Source organism: Eleutherodactylus coqui, chromosome 1 (assembly GCF_035609145.1).
Source record: "Eleutherodactylus coqui strain aEleCoq1 chromosome 1, aEleCoq1.hap1, whole genome shotgun sequence".
Taxonomy (NCBI): domain Eukaryota; kingdom Metazoa; phylum Chordata; class Amphibia; order Anura; family Eleutherodactylidae; genus Eleutherodactylus; species Eleutherodactylus coqui.
Genome location: NC_089837.1, coordinates 32,727,007 through 32,751,825, shown reverse-complemented (window position 1 = coordinate 32,751,825; position 24,819 = coordinate 32,727,007). Strand labels below are relative to the sequence as shown.

The following is a 24,819-nucleotide window of genomic DNA, read 5'->3' as shown; positions in this document are numbered from 1 at the left end:
CCGTTTTCGTTCCACTTTTTGGCACTGAAGAGCTCCGCAGTGTGCAATTTAGTTCCAGAGTAAAAAAATACGTAACTGGGATGGAAAACTGAAGAGCCGAGCGCGGCTGAAGGCTTCGAGCTACAAAACATTTCTACCGGCAAGAAAACTGAAACTTTTTTTATTTTGCTGCTCCCGTTACGGCACAGCCAGACGGAAAACAATAACGCTGACGTGAAATGGCGCTTATGGAGGCGCTGCGGGTTACTGGGATGTCTCTATTATTAGAGCTTAGTAACGGCTATAACTGTTGTAGAGACGTTGTAGGTTACTGATGAGTCACTAATATGGGGGCACTGAGGCTATCACTGTTATGGAGGTACTGTAAGTTACTGTGATGTCACTAATATGGGAGCACTGAGGCTATCACTGTTATGGAGGTACTGTAAGTTACTGTGATGTCACTAATATGGGGGCACTGAGGCTATCACTGTTATGGAGGTACTGTAAGTTACTGTGATGTCACTAATATGGGGGCACTGTGGCTATCACTGTTATAGAGGCCCTGTGTGTTACTGTGATGTCACTAATATGGGGGCACTGTGGCTATCACTGTTATGGAGGTACTGTAAGTTACTGTGATGTCACTAATATGGGGGCACTGAGGCTATCACTGTTATGGAGGTACTGTAAGTTACTGTGATGTCACTAATATGGGGACACTGTGGCTATCACTGTTATGGAGGTACTGTAGGTTACTGTGATGTCACTAATATGGGGGCACTGAGGCTATCACTGTTATGGAGGTACTGTAAGTTACTGTGATGTCACTAATATGGGGGCACTGTGGCTATCACTGTTATGGAGGTACTGTAGGTTACTGTGATGTCACTAATATGGGGGCACTGAGGCTATCACTGTTATGGAGGTACTGTAAGTTACTGTGATGTCACTAATATGGGGACACTGTGGCTATCACTGTTATGGAGGTACTGTAAGTTACTGTGATGTCACTAATATGGAGGCACTGAGGCTATCACTGTTATGGAGGACCTGTGTGTTACTGTGATGTCACTAATATGGGGGCACTGAGGCTATCACTGTAATGGAGGTACTGTAGGTTACTGTGATGTCACTAATATGGGGGCACTGAGGCTATCACTGTAATGGAGGTACTGTGTGTTACTGTGATGTCACTAATATGGGGGCACTGTGACTATTACTGTTATGGAGGTACTGTAAGTTACTGTGATGTCACTAATATGGGGGCACTGTGGCTATCACTGTTATGGAGGACCTGTGTGTTACTGTGATGTCACTAATATGGGGGCACTGTGGCTATCACTGTTATGGAGGTACTGTAGGTTACTCTGATGTCACTAATATGGGGACACTGTGGCTATCACTGTTATGGAGGTACTGTAGGTTACTGTGATGTCACTAATATGGGGGCACTGAGGCTATCACTGTTATGGAGGTACTGTAAGTTACTGTGATGTCACTAATATGGGGGCACTGAGGCTATCACTGTTATAGAGGCCCTGTGTGTTACTGTGGTGTCACTAATATGGGGGCACTGTGGCTATCACTGTTATGGAGGTACTGTAAGTTACTGTGATGTCACTAATATGGGGGCACTGTGGCTATCACTGTTATGGAGGTACTGTAAGTTACTGTGATGTCACTAATATGGGGGCACTGTGGCTATCACTGTTATGGAGGTACTGTAGGTTACTGTGATGTCACATATGCAGGCACTGTGGCTATCACTGTTATGGAGGTACTGTAAGTTACTGTGATGTCACTAATATGGGGGCACTGAGGCTATCACTGTTATGGAGGTACTGTAAGTTACTGTGATGTCACCAATATGGGGGCACTGTGGCTATCACTGTTATGGAGGTACTGTAAGTTACTGTGATGTCACTAATATGGGGGCACTGTGGCTATCACTGTTATGGAGGTACTGTAAGTTACTGTGATGTCACTAATATGGGGGCACTGTGGCTATCACTGTTATGGAGGTACTGTAAGTTACTGTGGTGTCACTAATATGGGGGCACTGAGGCTATCACTGTTATGGAGGTACTGTAGGTTACTGTGGTGTCACTAATATGGGGGCACTGTGGCTATCACTGTTATGGAGGTACTGTAAGTTACTGTGATGTCACTAATAAGGGGGCACTGTGGCTATCACTGTTATGGAGGTACTGTAAGTTACTGTGATGTCACTAATATGGGGCACTGAGGCTATCACTGTTATGGAGGTACTGTAAGTTACTGTGGTGTCACTAATATGGGGGCACTGTGGCTATCACTGTTATGGAGGTACTGTAAGTTACTGTGATGTCACTAATATGGGGGCACTGTGGCTATCACTGTTATAGAGGCCCTGTGTGTTACTGTGATGTCACTAATATGGGGGCACCGTGGCTATCAATGTTATGGAGGTACCATAAGTTACTGTGATGTCACTAATATGGGGGCACTGTGGCTATCACTGTTATAGAGGCCCTGTGTGTTACTGTGATGTCACTAATATTGGGGCACTGAGGCTATCACTGTTATGGAGGTACTGTAAGTTACTATGATGTCACTAATATGGGGGCACTGTGGCTATCACTGTTATGGAGGTACTGTAAGTTACTATGATGTCACTAATATGGGGGCACTGAGGCTATCACTGTTATGGAGGACCTGTGTGTTACTGTGATGTCACCAATATGGGGGCACTGTGGCTATCACTGTTATGGAGGTACTGTAGGTTACTGTGATGTCACTAATATGGGGGCACTGAGGCTATCACTGTTATGGAGGTACTGTAGGTTACTGTGATGTCACTAATATGGGGGCACTGTGGCTATCACTGTTATGGAGGTACTGTAGGTTACTGTGATGTCACTAATATGGGGGCACTGTGGCTATCACTGTTATGGAGGTACTGTAAGTTACTCTGATGTCACTAATATGGGGGCACTGAGGCTATTGCTGATGTTGAGGCAGTGATTAGTAACTTCTGCAGATTCTTATAGAACGTAGGGGGGGCAGTTACTTTTTGCATAAGGAGGATGTTTGTGTTGTAGAACCTCATATATGATATAGCGCGCTGTCCGTGTATCCCCCAACCACATACTATCTAGTTTTTCACTAGTTTTTCGTGGTTTTCCGATTTTCAATCCCATTTACTTATTTTCCGCCATGAAATGTCTTTATGCATATGGCCCCTCCCGCCGTCGTTTCTGTGGATTGAAGGGAAGGCGGCCCGTGGTATTTAGGTTGAAGCAGTTTGAGGAAGATTATACGACGGCGAGGTTCCCAAGGTCAGACGCCAAACATCCCTAATTAATTCCCTGTAGGACGCTGAACGTTCTCTCCGCATTAATACCAATGTTTGTTCAGCGGAGTCTACCCACAAGTCTCCTCTCTGCTCCAATCTTCTCACTTTCAGGAGACGGAGGCGTCAGACGTCCCAATTAAGTCTAAACGGCTCCACTAATAATCCAGTCCTCTCTTCCGCACTCGTTTAAAGGGGATTTATCATTTCTAATGAGGATCGCTGCAGAAGGTGATGGAATGTTCTAGATCTCAGTTTGGCGATTAGCGCTGTAATCTGACATTTCTGGAATTTGCATTTGTGAAAATACTTTCTGTAAATGACAGTTGTGTTTGGAACTTGCAGTACTGCACTTCACCACTGGTGGTGGCAAATATTTTCCCTTTATTTTAATGAAACAGCGCCCCCAGTTTTCATCCTTAACCTGCAGCCTCATCGAATTCTTGTAGGGCTTGTCTCGTAGTCAATTAATATGCGTATGACCCATTTGGCCCTATTGATGTCGTACAGGGGACCCCCATTCAGGACCCACCTTTATGAGCCAGAAAGGACAGCTAGTATCTTTCTGGTGGACTCAGCCCGTCCATTTATTAGACGGACAGCCATTGTTTTAAATAGCTAGCAATAACTTCTGTAACTTTGACCAAGGGCGTAATGATCGCAGTCACAAGGGGTGTGTTCGTGACCCCGGGGTGAGCACTACATTCTCTGGACACAGATACAGTAATAGTGTCCCCTTTTGTGGCCCATATAGTAATAGTGCCTCCATATAGTAATAGTGTTTCTATAAAGTAATAGTACCCCATATAATATATTTTATGGAGTACTATTACTTTATGGAAACACTATTACTATATGAAGGCACTATTACTGTATGGGCCACAAAAGGGGGAACTATTAGTGTATGGTAGCACAATGAGTGCACTATTACTATACTTTGTGGGGGTACAAATGGGACACTAGTGCTGTATGGTGGTACATGTGACACACTGTTAGTGGTGCGGGCACAAATGGGGTACTTTTACTGTGTGGAGCACGATGAATGGAGCATTTATGTTGAGGTTGGTTACTGTATGGAGGTACTATTTCTATGTGGGGTACTGTGGACTTAGCATTTAAGTAGAGATGGGGATGTGCTGGAAAAGCAAAGAGTCAAAATGTCTGTGTGTTAATTTATACACAAGCAAGTCATAGCTGGAAGAAGTCGTCATGGTGGTCTGGATCAGATGGAGAAGAAAATGATCTTCCAATATAGCATATTCCTGATGTATTGCATTATGAGAGATATAGTGTATATACCTGCCACTGTGCCTCGGTAGGAAAGCTATATCCATCCCAAAGTACTGCACCATACAAGCTACGCTGAGATACAAAGAGCAGGTCTTGTAGATGCAGCTTCGGATGCGACTGGAGTTTAGCACCTAAAACTCAAGTTCAGTCCAAAAAAAGTATATTGGAACAAAATGAAAACTTTGAGCCAAAGATAAAAAGATTTTAGTTTTTGGTTGTGAACCCGCAGAGCGGCTGTGAGAGCGGCCCTGTGTTTGGCGGGATGCTGCCTGCCATGATGATAAAAGGCTGCCATGTATCTAGATAATGCCGGGTGTCTGAAGCTGAGCGCAGGTTAATCCTCCCGCTTCCCCTGATCGGCGCACATTATCTCCCACACTCTTTGTACTACTTACGTCTTCAAAACCAGCGAACGCGCGTTCTCCGGGGAAAACTAGAGCCTGAGATGGAATAATAGACAGAAGAGAGATGAACCCCGGATCAAGGAAGATTCAGGTCTCACAGGGGAGGAGGGTGGAGGGGGAGTAGTCTGTAGAATAAAGACTACACCGCAGTGTTAACCCCTTAGTGACCGAGCCTGTTTGCACCTTAATGACCAACTAATTTTTCCGTTTTTTCTATCGTCTCATTCCCAGAGCCATAACTGTCCACACGGCCGTATGGGGGCTTGTTCCTTGCAGGGCAGATTGTATTTTCTAATGGCATCATTTTTGGGTGCATATAATGTATTGTATAACTTGTATTGTATTTTTTTTTATTAGGGGGATTGGGAAAAAAAGAAATCCTGCAATTAGTTTTTTTGGATTTCCTGTTTACGGCGTTCAGAGTGCAGAATAAACAATATGCTGACATTATTCTCCGCGGCACCAAGTTTAGGCCTCATGTCCACTAGCTAAATGGAATTGCGGAATCCGTAGCGGATTTTGCCCATAGGGAATCATTGGCCATCTGCGGTCTATTAAATTGATTTTTGCACACACGGATGGCATTTTAAAAGAATTGCGTTTTTCATGCGCGGGAGAAAAAACGTGGCAGGCTCCATTCTGTGGCATATTTCGTGCGGATCAGCAACATTGCTATCACATTGATAGCAAAGTGTGCGGATATCTACATGCACAGAAAATTCTATTTAGCAAATCCGTGTGGAATCCGCCGTGGAAATCCGCAGCAGATTCTGAGCGGATTGTATTTTTCAAGTGGACATGAGGCCTTATACAGTTTTTTATGTTTTGCCATTTTTGTATACAAACAGTTTTTGTTTCATTTGCTTTTGTGTCGCCGCATTCCAAGAGCCGGAACGTTATTACTTTCCCACTGACGGAGCTCCATGAGGACTTGTTGTTTTTTAAGGGATGGACTCCAGTCGTCATTTATCCAATTTTTGGGAACATAAAACATTTTGATTGTTTTTTTTTTCTAGAGGCGAGACTAACAAAATCTGCAGTTCTGGCCCGTTTTTTATTTTTATAGCGTGCGGTATAAATAATGTAACATTACCGTATTTTTCGCTTTATAAGACGCACTTTTTCCGCCTCCAAAGCGCGGGGGGGGGGGGGGAGTTCCTGCGTCTTATAAAGCGAATGTGCTGAAAAAAAATTCGTTCCGATTGCCATTTTTAGCGCGATCGTGAATTTAACGCGTGGACGCGATTTATTTAGCGTGATCGCGCATTAAATTCGCGATCGCACGAACAAATGTGCGATCAGTTAGAAAATTTCTCTCCTGTCAAAAAAAAAAAATCATTACTCACCTCCCCCGGCATTCTGCAACGCTGCTGGACCAGGCTCCCTCCTGGTCCCCGGCAGAGCATTGCTTTCTGGACACAGGGCTTGAAATCCCCGCCTCCAGTAAGCTAATACTGTGATTGGCTAACACACGCCGTCAGCCAATCACAGCCATTCAATGACATCATTGAATGGCTGTGATTGGCTAACACACGTGCGCCTTCAGCCAATCACAGCCATTCAACGATGTCATTGAATGGCTGTGATTGGCTGACGGCGTGTGTTAGCCAATCACAGTATTAGCTTTCTGGAGGCGGGGATTTTAAGTCCTGCGTCCAGAAAGCAATGCTCTGCCGGGGACCAGGAGGGAGCGACAGCCTGCAGCAGCGCCGCAGAACGCCGGGGGAGGTGAGTAATGATTTTTTTGCCCCTATTTTCCCGCTCTAAAACGGGGGTGCGTCTTATAGACCGGTGCGTCTTATAAGGCAAAAAATACGGTAATTCTGCAGGTCGGTGCGATAACGACAATGTAATGGTTTTTTTTACAGGATGAGTTGTACTTTGTAAGTCTAGCCTCACACGGACGGGGGCAATATCAGGCTGTGATTCATAGTCTGATGTCGCGCTCGCCATCCATTTGAAAGCCCCGAGGATCTGAGGCCTCACATCACTGCTATCACCTGTTGATCCATAAGGCAGTTCGATTCCTTCCTATTCCATTTTTTGTAAGGCTAGATAGGCAAAATTTGCTATTTTCTTCATGTTTTTTGTATGTTTTTGCTATGGGGCGCACCGTGCTGGTTATATAATGTACTTATTTTTTCCTCTGGGTCATTACAGATGCAGCAGTACCAGATTTGGGATTTTTTTTTACATAGTAAAAGGGGGCAGATGGAATTTTTTTGACTTTTTATTTTTACATTTTAACCTTTAATTTTTGTCCCACTAGGGGTCTTTAATATCACCCGCCTCTGGCATTCTTATAATACACTGCTATACTTCGGTATAGCAGTGTATTATAAAATCTGTGAAGTTCAGTCAGAGGCTCAGCCTCATAGGCCACTGTAGCAGGCAACCCATCGGGACTCCATGATCGGGTGAGCTTCAGCAATGTGTCCTACCTCTGTAATGTAGTTAGTGACCGTGTTCTCAAAGCAGCATGGCGAGCCAGAGCCGTCACCTGCAGCAGGAGGGGCAATGACCCGGGCACCCTCAAAAAGTGCTCTGTAGAGTGTCAAAATGTTCTAATGAAGAACAACAAGAAATTTCTTCAGTTTGCATTTGCTGTAATTTTCTTTAACTGGTTTTAAGCAACATGTTGGACTCCAGTCACCTCCAGAGCTGCATTCATATCTCTGCTGGTTTCCTTTTAGTTCACACTGCACAGCTTGTATCTCTTTGCCGCCCCCTACTGGCTCAGTGTCAGGATAGAACATAAAAATGTTTTCAGTGGGGAAGACTTATGATGCGTTCACACGAGCAAGCAAGATATCGGACTGATATCACGCTTGTAAAATTTCAATGTCCAATAGCATGTATTTTTAATAGAATTTTTTTTTATAAATTGAGGTGATTGCGTTTACCCATAAAGGAAGCAATATGCGAGATTTCTGAGGGCTCACACAAAAATAGAACATGTTGCGATGTTTCTATCTCGCACGTGTTGATAGGCTGACTGTCATAATACAGTGCAATACTGTGGTACTGCATTATACTGTATAAGCGATCAAACAATCACAAGGTCATGTTCCCTATAAGGGACTATAAAAACAAAGATGTGAAAATGTGTAAAAAACGTATTATTAAAATAAAAGCTAATGAAAGTAAAAACGAAGCCTTTTCCGATAGTAAAAAAATCTTAATAAAAAAACAAAAACGTATTTGGTATCGCCGCGTCCGCATAAGTTCAGTCTATCAAAGTTATGCATTATTAATTTAAAAAAATTTGACGTCAGAATTGCGTTTTTTTTATTGGCTGCCTTGTTTTCAAGAAAAAAAATTAATAAAAAGTGATCAAAAAGTAGTCACAGTGAACGTGAAAGGAGGTGGGATGGGGGTGGGGCTAAGTTCTGAGAATTAGCCACGCCCCCGTTCCGCCTCTCTCCATGGCAAATAGTGCAGAGGGGCGGGGAGGAGGCAGAGAGGGGGCGGGAGCTCAGTTCCTGCTCCTACCTCTTCCATCCTCCCCCCCTGCACATGAGGACGATGTATATCGGCTCGGCGTGAAAACCGAGCCGATATACGTTCGTGGGAATGCAGCCTAAGGCAGATAGAAGAGGTGTCAAAGTGCAACGAAGTAATTATCATGGGGGACTTTAATTACCCAGGTATAACATGGGAGAACAAAACCTGCAAATCTCACAGGGGTGATAAGTTCTTGAGATCAATTAAAGATAACTACCTTACTCAACTTGTGCAGGAAACAACTAGAGCGAGAGCCACTCTGGACCTAGTACTAACTAACAAACAGGACCGAATAATGAGGGTACAGGTTGAGGGACACTTGGGGAACAGTGACCACAATATAATCAACTTCCAGCTGTCATTCAATAAGAAGCCTTATCAGGAAGCGACACACAAACTAAACTTTAGTAAAGCAAAATTTGATCAGCTTAGAACTACTATCAGTAACACTAATTGGGACAACATCCTCAAAAATATCAGTACATACAGGGAAATGGGAGGAGTTTAAAAGGATCCTAATCACCTCATGTGAGCAGTTCATTACCTTTAAAAATAAAAGAATCTCAACTGAAAGGAAACCAATGTGGCTCGACAAGGGGGGCCATAAACGAAAAAAAGAAAGCGTTCAAACTACTAAAGCAAGAAGGCAGCGAAGAAGCACTAAAATCGTACAGGGATAAAAACAAAATATGCAAAGAGAGGATGAAAATTGCTAAGGAGGAAGCAGAAAGACTGATCGCCAAAGAGAGCAAAAACAACCCGAAACTATTCTTCAACTATATTAACAGCAAAAGGATTTGCACCGAGAGCACTGGCCCTTTAACAAATAATGCAGGGGAAATCGTTGAAGATGATGGAGGAAAAACGAAGGAAAAGGAAATGCCATATGAGATGCAGGGGACCAAAATGAACCCCTCAGAAAATATCTCATACCTAACGCAGGAGGAAGTGAGGAACCGGTTAAAGAAGATTAAAATCGATAAATCGCCAGGCCCAGATGGAATACACAAAAGGGTACTAAAGGAACTAAGTGATGAGATTGCTAGGCCACTATACCTAATATTTATGGATACTATCAAGACCGGGGTTGTACCATTGGATTGGCGCATTGCCAACGTGGTATTAATTTACAAAAAGGGGTCCAAAAGTGAGCCTGGTAACTACAGGCCGGTAAGTCTCACTTCAGTAACGGGAAAAATATTAAAGGGGTTTCTGAGAGACGCCATGGAAGAATACCTCAAGGAGAACAACAGAATATCTCCTCACCAGCATGAGTTCCTGAAGGGTCGATCATGTCAGACCAATCTGATCAGCTTCTATGATGAAGTAAGCTCTAGGCTGGACCTGGGAGAGTCTATAATCTCGTATATCTGGACTTCTCTAAAGCATTTGACACCGTGCCGCATAATAGGCTGATATATAAAATGAGGCAGCTCGGATTGGGTGAAAACGTGTGTAATTGGGTAAAGAATTGGCTCAGAGATAGAAAGCAGAGGGTGGTAATAAACGGTTCATACTCTGATTGGGCCACAGTCACTAGTGGGGTGCCACAGGGTTCAGTATTAGGCCCCATTCTATTCAACATATTTATCAATAACCTGATAGAGGGGCTGGACAGTAAAATATCAATATTTGCAGATGATACAAAATAATACAATATAATTAATGCAACGGAGGACAATGTGCGGCTACAAACGGACCTGGATAAGCTGGGGGCTTGGGCAGAAAAATGGCAAATGAAGTTCAATGTTGATAAATGTAAGGTTCTGCACATGGGCAGGAGAAACGGATGTCACAAATATTCACTAAATGGGGTACAGCTAGGGAAAAGTGATATGGAAAAAGACCTGGGGGTACTAGTGGATTGTAGACTAAACTGGAGTAACCAATGCCAGTCAGCTACTGCAAAAGCTAATAAAGTCTTGGGGTGCATCAAAAGAGGTATAGGGGCGAGGGACGAGAACATTATCCTCCCACTATATAAGGCACTTGTCAGGCCTCACATGGAATACTGCGTACAGTTCTGGACACCGGTGCTCAGGAAAGATGTTACAGTACTGGAAGGGGTTCAAAGAAGAGCAACTAAACTAATACATGGAATGAAGGGACTGGAATACCCAGAGAGGCACCAAAACTGGGATTATTTATCCTAAAAAAAGAATGGCTAAGGGGCGATCAAATAACTATGTATAAATACATGGGGGGACAACACATGGATCTCTCCCAAGATCTGTTTATACCCGGGACTGCGACGGTAACATGAGGGCATCCGCTACGTCTAGAAGAAAGCAGGTTTCATCACCAACACAGAAAAGGGTTCTTTACTGTAAGAGCAGTGAGACTGTGGAACTCTCTGCCTGAGGATGCGGTGATGGCAAAATCCATTAAGGTGTTTAACAGGGACTGGATGTCTTTCTGGAGAGGAAGGATATTATGGGTTATAAATCCTAGGTTAATTGTTAATCCGGGTTTACAGGCAGGTAGGAACTATTAGGGGTTGATCCAGGGAACAGTCTGATTGCCATTAGGGAGTCGGGAAGGAATTTTCCCCCAAATGGGCTAATTGGCTCCTGCATCTTGGGTTTTTTTTGCCTTCCTCTGGATCAACAACACAGGAGGATAAACAGGCTGGACTAGATGGACATTGTCTTCATTCGGCCTTACATACTATGTTACTATGTTACAAGATGTGATACGGGGGGGGGGCATGGAGGCTCTAGTACCCTGTTGTACCACCTCTAGCTTGGATACAAGGTGTGGTATGGGGGCATGGAGGCTTTAGTACCCTGTTGTATTGCCTCTAGCTTAGATACAAGATGTGATACAAGGGGCATGGAGACTCTGGTACCCTGTTGTACTGCCTTTAGCTTGGATACAAGGTGTGGTATGGGGGCATGGAGGCTTTAGTACCCTGTTGTACTGCCTTTAGCTTGGATACAAGGTGTGGTATGGGGGCATGGAGGCTTTAGTACCCTGTTGTATTGCCTCTAGCTTAGATACAAGATGTGATACAGGGGGCATAAAGCCTCAAGTACCCTGTTGTACCACTTCCAGCTTGGAAACAAGATGTGATACTGGCAGGTATGGAGGCTCTAGTAGTCTGTTGTACCACCCCTAGCTTTGATACAAGAAGTGATACGGGCGGGCATGGAGGTATTAAGTTTTGTATGGTATCTTGCGGCATATCTCTCCGCATTTGCTGTAACTGAGCTTCTAGATCATGTAAATGATAAATCTGATGACCGGTCGGCCACGGAAGTGTGACAATGTTGTAGGGGCTTCTTGTGACCCCCTTGTGTGTGCGGCCGAGTATTATCCTGCTGGAAGCCCCCAATGGAGAAACACAGGATGTCCTGAACATATCGCTGAGCTGTCATTGTCCCTTATACCACTACTAGGGGGGGACTGACTGTCATATGTGATGGCCCCCCAGACCATCACACCAGCAGGGGGCAGTGTGCCGTTCCACAGCAAAGGCAGCATTGAGGCGCTTCCCCCGAGGTCTCCAGGGGGCATCCTGAGCCCGGTCACCTTGTGTGCCCTCACACAGCCACTGGCCCCAGCACCTCCTAACAGTCTGGTCAGACTCTCCTCTCTACTGGTGGTCTGTAGGGGGCGTCCTGAGCCCGGTCACCTTGTGTGCCTCGCATATCCACTGGTCCTAACACCCCCTAACAGTCTGGTCAGATGCTCCTCTCTACCGATGGTCTGTAGGGGGCATCCTGAGCCCGGTCACCTTGCGTGCCCTCACACATCCGCTGGTCCCAACACCTCCTAACAGTCTGGTCAGATTCTCCTCTCTACGGGTGGTCTATAGGGGGCGTCCTGAGCCCGGTCACCTTGTGTGCCCCCATCCTCAGGTCCCAACACCTCCTAACAGTCTGGTCAGACGCTCCTCTCTACTGATGGTCTGTAGAGGGCGTCCTGAGCCCGGTCACCTTGTGTGCCCCCATCCACTGGTCCCAACACCCACTAACAGTCTAGTCAGATGCCGCTCTCTACTGGTGGTCTGTAGGGGGCATCCTGAGCCCGGTCACCTTGTGTGCCCTCACACATCCACTGGTCCCAATACCTCCTAACAGTCTGGTTAGACGCTCCTCTCTTCTAGTGGTCTGTAGGGGGTGTCCTGAGCCTGGTCACCTTGTGTGCCATCACACATCCGCTGGTCCCAACACCCCCTAACAGTCTGGTCAGACGCTCCTCTCTACTGGTGGTCTGTAGGGGGCGTCCTGAGCCTGCTCGCTTTGTGTGCCCTCACACACCCACTGGTCCCAACACCTTCTAACAGTCTGGTCAGAATGGCCCGATGGGGGACAATTCATTGATATGACCCTCCAGCTTCTCACATCCCAATAATGCGCCCCCTCTGGTAATGGGCTGAAATCTCTTCTCTGTGTCGTAGAGGCGTTTAGTGGCCAACAAGCACTACAAGCGGAAGAAGAGGTCACTACACACAAGGAGCCTCCGAGAGCCTCTTATAGGCCAAGGGGGGAACCATTTTTAGGGCCTCCGGTGACAAGACCGTCCATCTAATCGCCACAACTCCCATCATTTACAGATCTGCCTCAGATGGAGCTCCAGGATGGGGTTTGCAGCTATTCGAGAACCTCTTTTGGGTTATATGAACCCCCTCTCCTATTGTAGAGCGAGTGTGTGAAATTAACCCCTTTACTTCCTCCCACCAGAGAAGTTTTAATTAGTGTAAAAGATGTTTTCTATTGTCTTATAGTTCGAAAAATATTATATATTAAATTGGACCATTGAAAAATACAATACGTCTTGCCAAAAGCGAGCGCTCAGATGGCTGCACGGACGGATAAATAGGAGTTGTGTAGGGAAAAAACGAAAGGTCCGCATCACTAAGGAGATAAAACATTCTTAACCGGATTTTGAAAAGTAAATTTCCTGCAATCTTTATAATAAAACCTCTAACTTTCTCTTCCCGTTGATGCGTTCCCTTTAAATGGCGCACTTCGTTCTGCTACTTCTGCAACGCGCCATATTATTCACTTCCTAGAAATGAAAAAGTAACAACACTGAAATGCGGTAACGAGCTTTTATTGTACTGCGATGACAGAATACATTTCCAGTCGTAGGATGAACAATGACTTTGTTGTAAAGCTGTTTTCGTTAGATGCCGAGCTCCGGAGCTGCTCTTCGCTTCCTGCGCAGTTGTCTCCCCTGCTGTATAAATACATCTCAGCTCCACATAAAAGAGCGCGCAGACAGTTGATGAACATCCTGATTATTCTTTCCCCCAAACCCGCTGCAACCGTTTCTTTATTCAGATTTCAGTTTATGAAATATTTCACTTGGCAGATAATAGATAAACCGCACAGTTAAAAGTAAGTGCCCCCCAGGCGTCACCTGTGAACCTCTTGAGCATTTCATTCTGGCACCAGAATTCAATCTTCTTCTGAAGGCCCTCCACTAGACTGTGCACCGAAGTTGTGATCCCATCTCATGGTGTGGGAGTTGAGGTCAGAGCCCATGTCCCCCCAACCATCCCAGGTTCGTTGTGACAGTCCTCAACTTTGTCTCTGTCCCACCATCCCAGGAGAGATGTCCCGCTGGGATGACTAAAACAGTCTATACTCATCTTATTTCGCTCCCCATCGCTCTAGTTTGCACTGCTAAAGTCTCCGGCTCACTTCCAGGTAACACAATGATCACATGTGATCGCTGTGGCCAATCATTGGCCTCAGCTCCACTAAATCGGCATTCACTCTACCCAGAAGTGAGTGGAAGATTGACATAGACTGGAGCAGCAAAGTAAGCTGCGTATAGGCTGTTTGTTATTAAGGTTACTGTAAAAAAGGGGGCATTACTACTGGGGGGCATTCAGAGGCACTATTACTGTGAGGGGGTCATTGGAGGGCACTATTATTACTATAAGGGGTGTCTGAGGGTCACTTATTGTGTAAGGGGGCACTGTTACTATAAAAGCTTGACTGATGGGCAATATTAGTATGAAAGGATAACTGAGGTGGACTATTACTGTGAGAGGGTCATTGAGGGGTATTGTTACTATGAAGGAATGACTGAGGGGCAATATTAATGTGAGGGGTCACTGAGAGACATTACTTTGTTTGAGTTACCAAGAGGCACTATTACTGTGATGAGGTCACTGAGGGGTCCTATTACTGTTTGGAGATCACTGAGGGATCCTATTATTCAGAGGTTGTCAGTGAGGGATCCTATTACTCTGAGGAGGTCACTAAGGGTTCCTATTACTTTGAGGTGATTCCACTGGGTGTTGAAATCATTCTGCAGGAATATTGGCTCATGCGGATAGGAAGCTTCAGGACACACATTAGATGGAGGTGCTGACTAGTCATGAACAATTAGTAGAATAATCGTTTTGTGTCGTAGGTAACATGGCGGAAGCAGAGGTAGAGCAGCAGTAGTTGCACCACCATCAGCAGCAATACTACCTTGAGGACACCGTGTGGTCTTTGATATAAATCTACTATGCCACAACTTAGACCACCGGTGGTTGTGCTGCTGCGGTGGCTTCCTGCTCGCCCACCATGAGCCGCAGAGCTGTGATCCATTGCTCTGCTCAAGCTGCTTAACAGTATGCAACATTTTGAAGTCCCGCTCCACTGCTGGAATGAGATTTGTTATTTTGGCCTTTTAGCAGGGATCAAGGAGGGTGGCCACCCAGAAATGATCTGATGTTTTGATGTAGGCTACATGACGGTCCTTCTGCAAGCACTGCAACATAAAAGCACTTATATGCCTCAAAGGGACTTAGAAGACCCACTTCTAAGGAATAGCAGTGGGCTTGCCTCGGTTCCAGCAGAAGATGGAGCTGTTTTCTCAGTAGGAGCCGCTTGAAGTGCCAGCTTGGCCCGTCCCATAACACCACCTCTACGACCACTGATATTTCCCTACCCCTTGTTTTCTTCATGTTTCCTTTATTATTTAGTTTTTTGGGTTTTTTTGGTTCAATTATTAGAGTAGTTTTATGTAACTTATCAACTAATTTTGTAGTTTGCAGAAAACCACTGCTAGCTGCGTAGGGTCTGCAAATAAATTGTAATGGCCGGACTGCTGACTTTGAACGATGTCTGAGGCAACAAACAGAGCTCTACAATATTCCCCACGCCAAAGGATATTCTACCTGTCTGCTTTACTGCTATATACATTGATAGCAGTAGAAATATCCCCTCTCCCAATGTACAGATCAAGTTTCGTATAGGCATATACACGTGATGCAGCTTCTTCCTCTGCTCCCTCCAGTAGAACCTCATTTAAAGGGGTTTTCCAGGGAGAATACTAGTGATAAGGTATCCTCAGGATAGGTCATCAATGGTTGATCGCTGACCCCAGCCGATCAGCTGATTGGGCACCTGCTGATAGTGCTACAAATACATAGGGGTTTGAGTTGATGCTGCTGCTTTGACACCTTTGTAGTGACTGGCGCTTGTATCTACAGATTGGGCTCTCCTTCAAATCAATGGGGGCTGTATTTGCAGTTGCAAACTAGGGCCACTACTTACATTTGCAGTGCTGCCAGGGGGCTCCCACCCAGATAATCAACCGGGGTCCTGAGTGGTGCACCCCAGCCGATCAATTAGTGATGACCTATACTGAGGATACATCATCACTAGTATGTTACCTGGAAAACCCCAGATTGACAAGCTTGTTGGTAGACATGCTTTCACACTAGCAGCAACATTTCCTTTGTGGAGCATCTGTCCCTAACAACAGATTACGTTTGGTATAGGCATATAAACGTGATGCAGCTTCTTTCTCTACTCCCTCCAATAGAACCCCATTTAATTTCTCTGATGGTATACAAGCTTTCACACCTGCAACATTATATCCTCTGTGGAATATCTGTCCCTAACAACAGATCTCATGTTAGAAGCTGCATCACATTTATGTGCTTATATATGTCCTGCACTCAACTGTAAAATAGCCACTGGTTACTCTGTTTCTATGTTATATATGGCTAGGTCATATGATGCAGGCGTCCAATGCAACTGCTGCTCGTATGCAAAACGGAGGACAAATTTGGTGACATAAGTCACATTCCATAACTGCTGATTGGCGGCACACTGATGTCCACAGCAGGCATTATGGGAAATTTGATTTTCCTGCAATTTTAGCCCAGAATCATTTAAACTTACCCGATCTTCATTTTGCAAAAATCGGGACGGTTTAATCCCCCAGCCAATCAAGATGAGCAATAGTAGTTCTGACTCGAGCGAGCATTGCCCTTGGTGAGTACCTGCCCGCTCGAGAGACAAGGTTCGGCTGCCGGGGGCGGGCAGGGAGCGACAGGGAAGACCGGGGAGGAACGGAAGGGAGATCTCTCTCTCCCTCTCTTCCCCCCGTTCCCCCTGCTCACTGCCGCAACTCACCTCTCACCCGCGCCCGCAGCTGAACCTTTTCTCTTGAGCAGGCAGGTACTCGCTAAGGGCAATGCTCGATTGAGAAATTGCTTTTAGCGAGTATGCTCGCTCATCACTAGTTCTGACCAGCTGACAGGAAGGGGTCATCGACTTACGCCAAATTCTGACCCTCACCTTCGACTCCATCAGCACGTTGCAACAGAAATCTGGATCCATCTGACCAAGTGAAGGTTTTCCACTTCTCAATGATACAATTTTTGCGCTCTTTTGCCCCTCGGTGACTCCTTTTTGCTTCTTAGACTCAATGGCGCTGGAACTGGTCGTTGGGTTTTCTAGCAGAGGGGGCTGTTCAGTGCATATATAAGATAACAGTGTATACTGCTCGCTGGCTGCTCAGTATTAATGATTCTACATATGGCTCAGTATATACACATGAAGAGTTTCCGGTTACCCACAGACCTGTCTTGATGCAATTGTAAAATCCACAACTCTATTTGCTGAGAAATATTTATCTGCAGAAGGAATTTAATTAAGATTCACCGTTGTGTGCGATCCGGCTGATCGGACGTGTTCTGTATGAGTTCTGCTCTAATGTTCTCCAGATGTAACGCCCCACTGTAATCAATGAAGTGTCTATACAAGACGATGCAACAAAATAATTGCAAAGGTGGCCTTCATTGATACTGATGGGTAAAGTATCACGAGGAGCCATAGGGCTGCAATAGTAATAGTGACCCTCTTAATGGCCCCAGTAGGAACACTGACCCTGTTAGTGACCCCAGTAGTTACAATGACCCTATTAGTGACTTCAGTAGTAACAGTGTACCCCCCTCCCTTAGTGGCCCCAGTAGTAATAATGATCATGTTAGTGACCTCAGTTGTAATAATGACCCTATTAGCGGCCTCTGCAGTAACAGTGACCCTCCCATAGCGGCTTCAGCAGTATTAGTGCCCCAATAGTAAGTGTCCCCCATAGCGAATTCTGTAGTAATATTAATCTCGTTAGTGGCCCCAGTAGCAAAAGTGGCCCCAGAACTAATCCTTAAATTCAAAAGTAGCTCCAGTAGTAATACTAACACCCATAAGTGGCCCCAGTAGTAAGTGACCCCCGTGGTGGCCCCAGTAGCAATAGTGAGCTTCAAAGTAGCCCCAGTAAAAAAAAAAAATTATGTCCACGTTTTTGGCCCCAGTAGTAATAGTCACCCCCTTTTGTAGCCCCAATAGTAATAGAGACTCCCATAGAGGCCCCAGAAGTAATAGTAAAATCCATAATTGGACCCAATAGTAAGTGTTCACTATAGTGGCTCGAAAAGTAATGCTGACCTCATTAGTAAGCCTTGTAGTAATATTAACACCCATAGTGGCCCCAGTACCAATAGTGTACATCATAATGCCTGCAGTGATGATACAGAACCCATAATGGCCCCAGTAGTAACAGTGACCCTTGGTACTAGACCCAAAAGTGATAGTGACCTCAAATTGGGCAGCAACACAACAAGCATTCAACTCACTTTCTCTTTAGTTGAAATCTGGTGGCAGATGCTTCTGTAATTAGAGTGTAACTCATCATCTCTCCACCCGGCATTTGTACTGCGTCCAAGCTTGCGTCTTCGTTCATACTATTCATACTATGCCCCCCTCAAGTACAAGAATATAACTACTATAATACTGCTCCCTATGCACAAGAATATAACTACTATAATACTGCCCCCTATGTACAAGAATACAACTACTATAATACTGCCCCCTATGTACAAGAATATAACTACTATAATACTGCTCCCTATGTACAAGAATATAACTACTATAATACTGCTCCCTATGTACAGGAATATAACTACTATAAAACTGCCCCTATGTAAAAAAACATAACTACTATAATACTGCTCCCTATGTACAAGAATATAACTACGATAATACTGCTACTATGTACAAGAATATAATTACTATAATACTGCCCCTATGTACAAGAATATAACTACTATAAAACTGCCCCTATGTAAAAAAACATAACTACTATAATACTGCTCCCTATGTACAAGAATATAACTACGATAATACTGCTACTATGTACAAGAATATAATTACTATAATACTGCCCCTATGTACAAGAATATAACCACTATAATACTACCTCCTATGTACAAGAATATAACTACTATAATACTGCCCCACTCAAGTACAAGAATATAACAACTATAATACTGCCCGCTATGTACAAGAATATAACTACTATAATACCGCCTCCTGTGTACAAGAATATAACTACTATAATACTGCCCCACTCAAGTACAAGAATATAACTACTATAATACTGCCCACTATGTACAAGAACATAACTACTATAATACTGCCCCTATGTACAAGAATATAATTACTATAATACTGCTCCTATGTACAGGAATATAACTACTATAATACTGCCCCTATGTACAAGAATATAACTACTATAATACTGCTCCTATGTACAATAATATAACTACTATAATACTGCTCCCTATGTACAAGAATATAACTACGATAATACTGCTACTATGTACAAGAATATAATTACTATAATACTGCTCCTATGTACAAGAATATAACCACTATAATACTACCCCCTATGTACAAGAATATAACTACTATAAAACTGCCCCTATGTACAAAAACATAACTACTATAATACTGCTCCCTATGTACAAGAATATAACTACGATAATACTGCTACTATGTACAAGAATATAACTACTATAATACTGCCCCCTATGTACAAGAATATAACTACTATAATACTACCTCCTATGTGCAAGAATATAACTACTATAATACTGCTCCTATGTACAAGAATATAACTACTATAATACTGCCCCCTATGTACAAGAATATAACTACTATAATACTACCTCCTATGTACAAGAATATAACTACTATAATACTGCCCCACTCAAGTACAAGAATATAACAACTATAATACTGCCCGCTATGTACAAGAATATAACTACTATAATACCGCCTCCTGTGTACAAGAATATAACTACTATAATACTGCCCCACTCAAGTACAAGAATATAACTACTATAATACTGCCCACTATGTACAAGAACATAACTACTATAATACTGCCCCTATGTACAAGAATATAATTACTATAATGCTGCCCCTATGTACAGGAATATAACTACTATAATACTGCCCCTATGTACAAGAATATAACTACTATAATACTGCTCCTATGTACAATAATATAACTACTATAATACTGCTCCCATATGTACAAGAATATAACTACTATAATACTGCCCCCTATGTACAAGAATATAACTACTATAATACTGCTCCTATGTACAATAATATAACTACTATAATACTGCTCCCATATGTACAAGAATATAACAACTATAATACTACCCCCTACGTACAAGAATATAACTACTATAATACTGCCCCCTATGTACAAGAATATACCTACTATAATACTGCTCCTATCAACAAGAATATAACTACTATAATACTGCCTCCTATGTTCAAGAATATAACTACTATAATACTGCTCCCTATGTACAAGAATATAACTATTATAATACTGCCTCCTATGTACAAGAATATAACTACTATAATATTGCCTCCTATGTACAAGAATATGACTACTATAATACTGCCTCTTATGTACAAGTATATAACTACTATAATACTGCCCCCTATGTACAAGGATATAACTACTATAATACTGCCCCCTATGTACAAGAATATAACTACTATAATACTGCTCCTATGTACAAGAATATAACTACTATAATACTGCTCCTATGTACAAGAATATAACTACTATAATACTGCTCCTATGTACAAGAATATAACTACTATAATACTGCCTCCTTTGTACAAGAATATGACTACTATAATACTGCCTCTTATGTACAAGTATATAACTACTATAATACTGCCCCCTATGTACAAGCATATAACTACTATAATACTGTCTCCTATGTACAAGCATACAACTACTATAATACTGCCCCTCTATGTTCAAGAATATAACTACTATAATACTGCCTCCTATGTACAAGAATATAACTACTATAATACTGCCTCCTATGTACAAGAATATAACTACTATAATATTGCCTCGTATGTACAAGAATATAACTACTATAATACTGCCTCCTATGTACAAGAATATACCTACTATAATACTGCTCCCTATGTACAAGAATATAACTACTATAATACTGCCCCCTATGTACAAGAATATACCTACTATAATACTGCTCCTATGTACAAGAATATAACTACTATAATACTGCCTCCTATGTTCAAGAATATAACTACTATAATACTGCTCCCTATGTACAAGAATATAACTACTATAATATTGCCTCCTATGTACAAGAATATGACTACTATAATACTGCGTCTCATGTACAAGTATATAACTACTATAATACTGCCCCCTATGTACAAGGATATAACTACTATAATACTGCCCTCTATGTACAAGGATATAATTACTATAATACTGCCCCCTATGTACAAGAATATAACTACTATAATACTGCTCCTATGTACAAGAATATAACTACTATAATACTGCTCCTATGTACAAGAATATAACTACTATAATACTGCCTCCTTTGTACAAGAATTTAACTACTATAATACTGCCCCCTATGTACAAGCATATAACTACTATAATACTACCCCCTATGTACAAGAATATAACTACTATAATACTGCCCTCTATGTACAAGAATATATCTACTGTAATACTGCCCCCTATCTACAACAATATAACTAATATAATACTGTCCCTCTATGTTCAAGAATATAACTACTATAATACTGCCTCCTATGTACAAGAATATAACTACTATAATACTGCTCCCATATGTACAAGAATATAAAAACTCTAATACTACCCTCTACGTAGAAGAATATAACTACTATAATACTGCCCCCTATGTACAAGAATATACCTACTATAATACTGCTCCTATGTACAAGAATATAACTAGTATAATACTGCCTCCTTTGTACAAGAATATAACTACTATAATACTGCCTCCTATGTACAAGAATATAACTACTATAATACTGCCCCCTATGTACAAGGATATATCTACTATAATACTGCCCCCTATGTACAAGAATATAACTACTATAATACTGCTCCTATGTACAAGAATATAACTACTATAATACTGCTCCTATGTACAAGAATATAACTACTATAATACTGCTCCTATGTACAAGAATATAACTACTATAATACTGCCCCCTATGTACAAGAATAGAACTACTGTAATACTACCTCCTATATACAAGAATATATCTACTATAATACTGCTCCCTATGTACAAGAATATAACTACTATAATACTGCCCCTATGTACAAGAATATAACTACTATAATACTGCCCCCTATGTACAAGAATATAACTACTATAATACTGCCTCCTATGTACAAGAATATATCTACTATAACACTGCCCCCTATGCACAAGAATATAACTACTATAATACTGCCCCCTATGTACAAGAATATAACTACTATAATACTGCCCCCTATGTACAAGAATATAACTACTATAATACTGCCTCCTATGTACAAGAATATAACTACTATAATACTGCCCCCTATGCACAAGAATATAACTACTATAATACTGCCCCCTATGTACAAGAATATAACTACTATAATACTGCCCCCTATGTACAAGGATGTATCTACTATAATACTGCCCCCTATGTACAAGAATACATCTACTATAATACTGCCCCCTATGTACAAGAATATAACTACTATAATACTGCCCCCTATGTACAAGAATATAACTACTATAATACTGCCCCCTATGTACAAGAATATAACTACTATAATACTGCCCCCTATGTACAAGAATACATCTACTATAATACTGCCCCCTATGTACAAGAATATAACTACTATAATACTGCCCCCTATGTACAAGAATACATCTACTATAATACTGCCCCCTATGTACAAGAATATAACTACTATAATACTGCGTCCTATGTACAAGAATATAACTACTATAATACTGCCCCCTATGTACAAGAATATAACTACTATAATACTGCCCCCTATGTACAAGAATATAACTACTATAATACTGCCCCCTGTGTACAAGAATATAACTACTATAATACTGCCCCCTCCTTCCTCTTGTACATGTTGCTGTACGTTGCAGTTTTGTTGTGACTACTTATCTTCTTTCCTTGCAGGTTCTTGACAATCTTGACAAACACTTAAACTCTTCGGAATATTTCCGCTTCTTCTGGTTTCCGCACACGGATAGTGTCAGCGTCTTTTATCAGGACCCTACAGACAAGGTACCGCTGTGTATTACCGCTGCTGTTATCTTCTGCCATACTGTCACTGTGCTGCTCCATCTGCAGTCTGGTGTATTGCTTAGTTACTCTGCAGGTGGAGGGACATGTATAGTGGAGTACTAATTCTCAGCTTCAGACTGTACAACCAAGTCTCTGTATATAATGTACGTCAATTTCTTCATCTCTGTTCTTTACTAGTCTTGTAATGTTACAGAATGTCGTATTACTCCATTCACATGAAGAGCTGCATCAAAACTCTGTTGGCTTCCCATAAGAAATCAAATTGAATGACCTCATTCTCCCTGCTGGCTCAGCATCTTTATTTAAGCACAGCTTTGGTTGTGACTGGTGTAGAAGTCATGAAATAACACCAGATCTCTACAATATAAATGACGTTCTTACTATGTATTACTTTTCTTGTATTTTTAAGTATGTCTTCCCCTCCCATCCCTGCTAGAGCCGCATTTACATTTTATGGACTTTCTATCACACCTCTGGTTACATGTCCCTCTGTATCCACAGTATTACCCGCTGTAGGCCATGCTGGAAATTGTAGTGTTTGTACTGTAGTAAGATGGGCAGCCAGAAGAGCACTGAATGCAGCTTTGGATGCAACTGGAGTACAAATACAAGACATTTCATTATTATAGATCACCATAACACTACAAGATAAAATAAAATGAAGTATGTTCTTTTACTCGGGCTGTGCTGGGACATTATTTCTTGTACTCCAGTTACATCCACAGCTGCATTTATAATTCCACTGGTTTCTGGTGAAATTTGTGGTTGCATGTCTTTACCTGCTTCTTCTTCCAACTTTTGATTCAGTATCTTTAAAATTGCATAACCTGCTGCAGTGCATTGACGGAGAGGTAGTGTTTGCACCAGATACAAAGAGACAGCCAGGAGAAGTGTGACTGCAGCTCTAGATGCAACTGGAGCACAAGGCATGAAGTTATTCAAAATCATGAGCACACTGCAAGATTAAATTTATGAAAGTACTTTTTTAAGTTAGATTTTTGCCTTGATGTTCTCTCTTCTGCTCCAGTCACATCCAGAGCTGCATTTACAGTTCCTTTGGCTTCTAGTGAAATCGCCACTTGAATGACTCTACATTCCTGTTTTCCCCCCACAATATTGCCTGTACAATTGTGTGCAGTATTGTATTTGCATCAGGTACTACTCTTGTATGCAGCTTTGGATGTAACTGGAGTACAAGGTATATCGTTACTGAAAATCATAAATGCTCTGAGATACAATAAGGTATAGTCTAAAACGGTATTTGCTTTTGTTCTGATGCACTATGACATAATCTTTATACTCCAATCACATCCAAAGCTGCGTCTATAACGCCATTTGCTTCCTGCCTTGCTGTGTGACCATATATGCTTTACTTTTGATTCAGTGTTTAACATCATGATCTGCTGACATGCATTGTGGGAGATTTAGCATTTGTAGCATGTGCTGCATTGTAGTAAGATGGCACAATCAGCAGAGGTTTATATGCAGCTTTGGATGTAACTGGACTACATAGCGCTTCAAGATACAGTAAAGTACAGTATAAGAAAGTGTTTGCTTTAGTTCTGGTGTGCTATGACATCATCTTTAATGC

General features: G+C 42.4%; 1 protein-coding gene across 1 annotated transcript in view; it reads left to right on the top strand.

Annotated features, from left to right (window-relative positions):
* LOC136611592 (L-gulonolactone oxidase-like) overlaps positions 1-24,819 on the top strand; it is an 85,862-nt gene that overhangs the window by 27,027 nt on the left and 34,016 nt on the right. Inside the window, exon 7 of the mRNA XM_066591348.1 lies at positions 23,100-23,207. Within this exon, the coding sequence (XP_066447445.1) occupies positions 23,100-23,207 (108 nt within the window). The remainder of the gene's footprint in view (positions 1-23,099; positions 23,208-24,819) is intronic.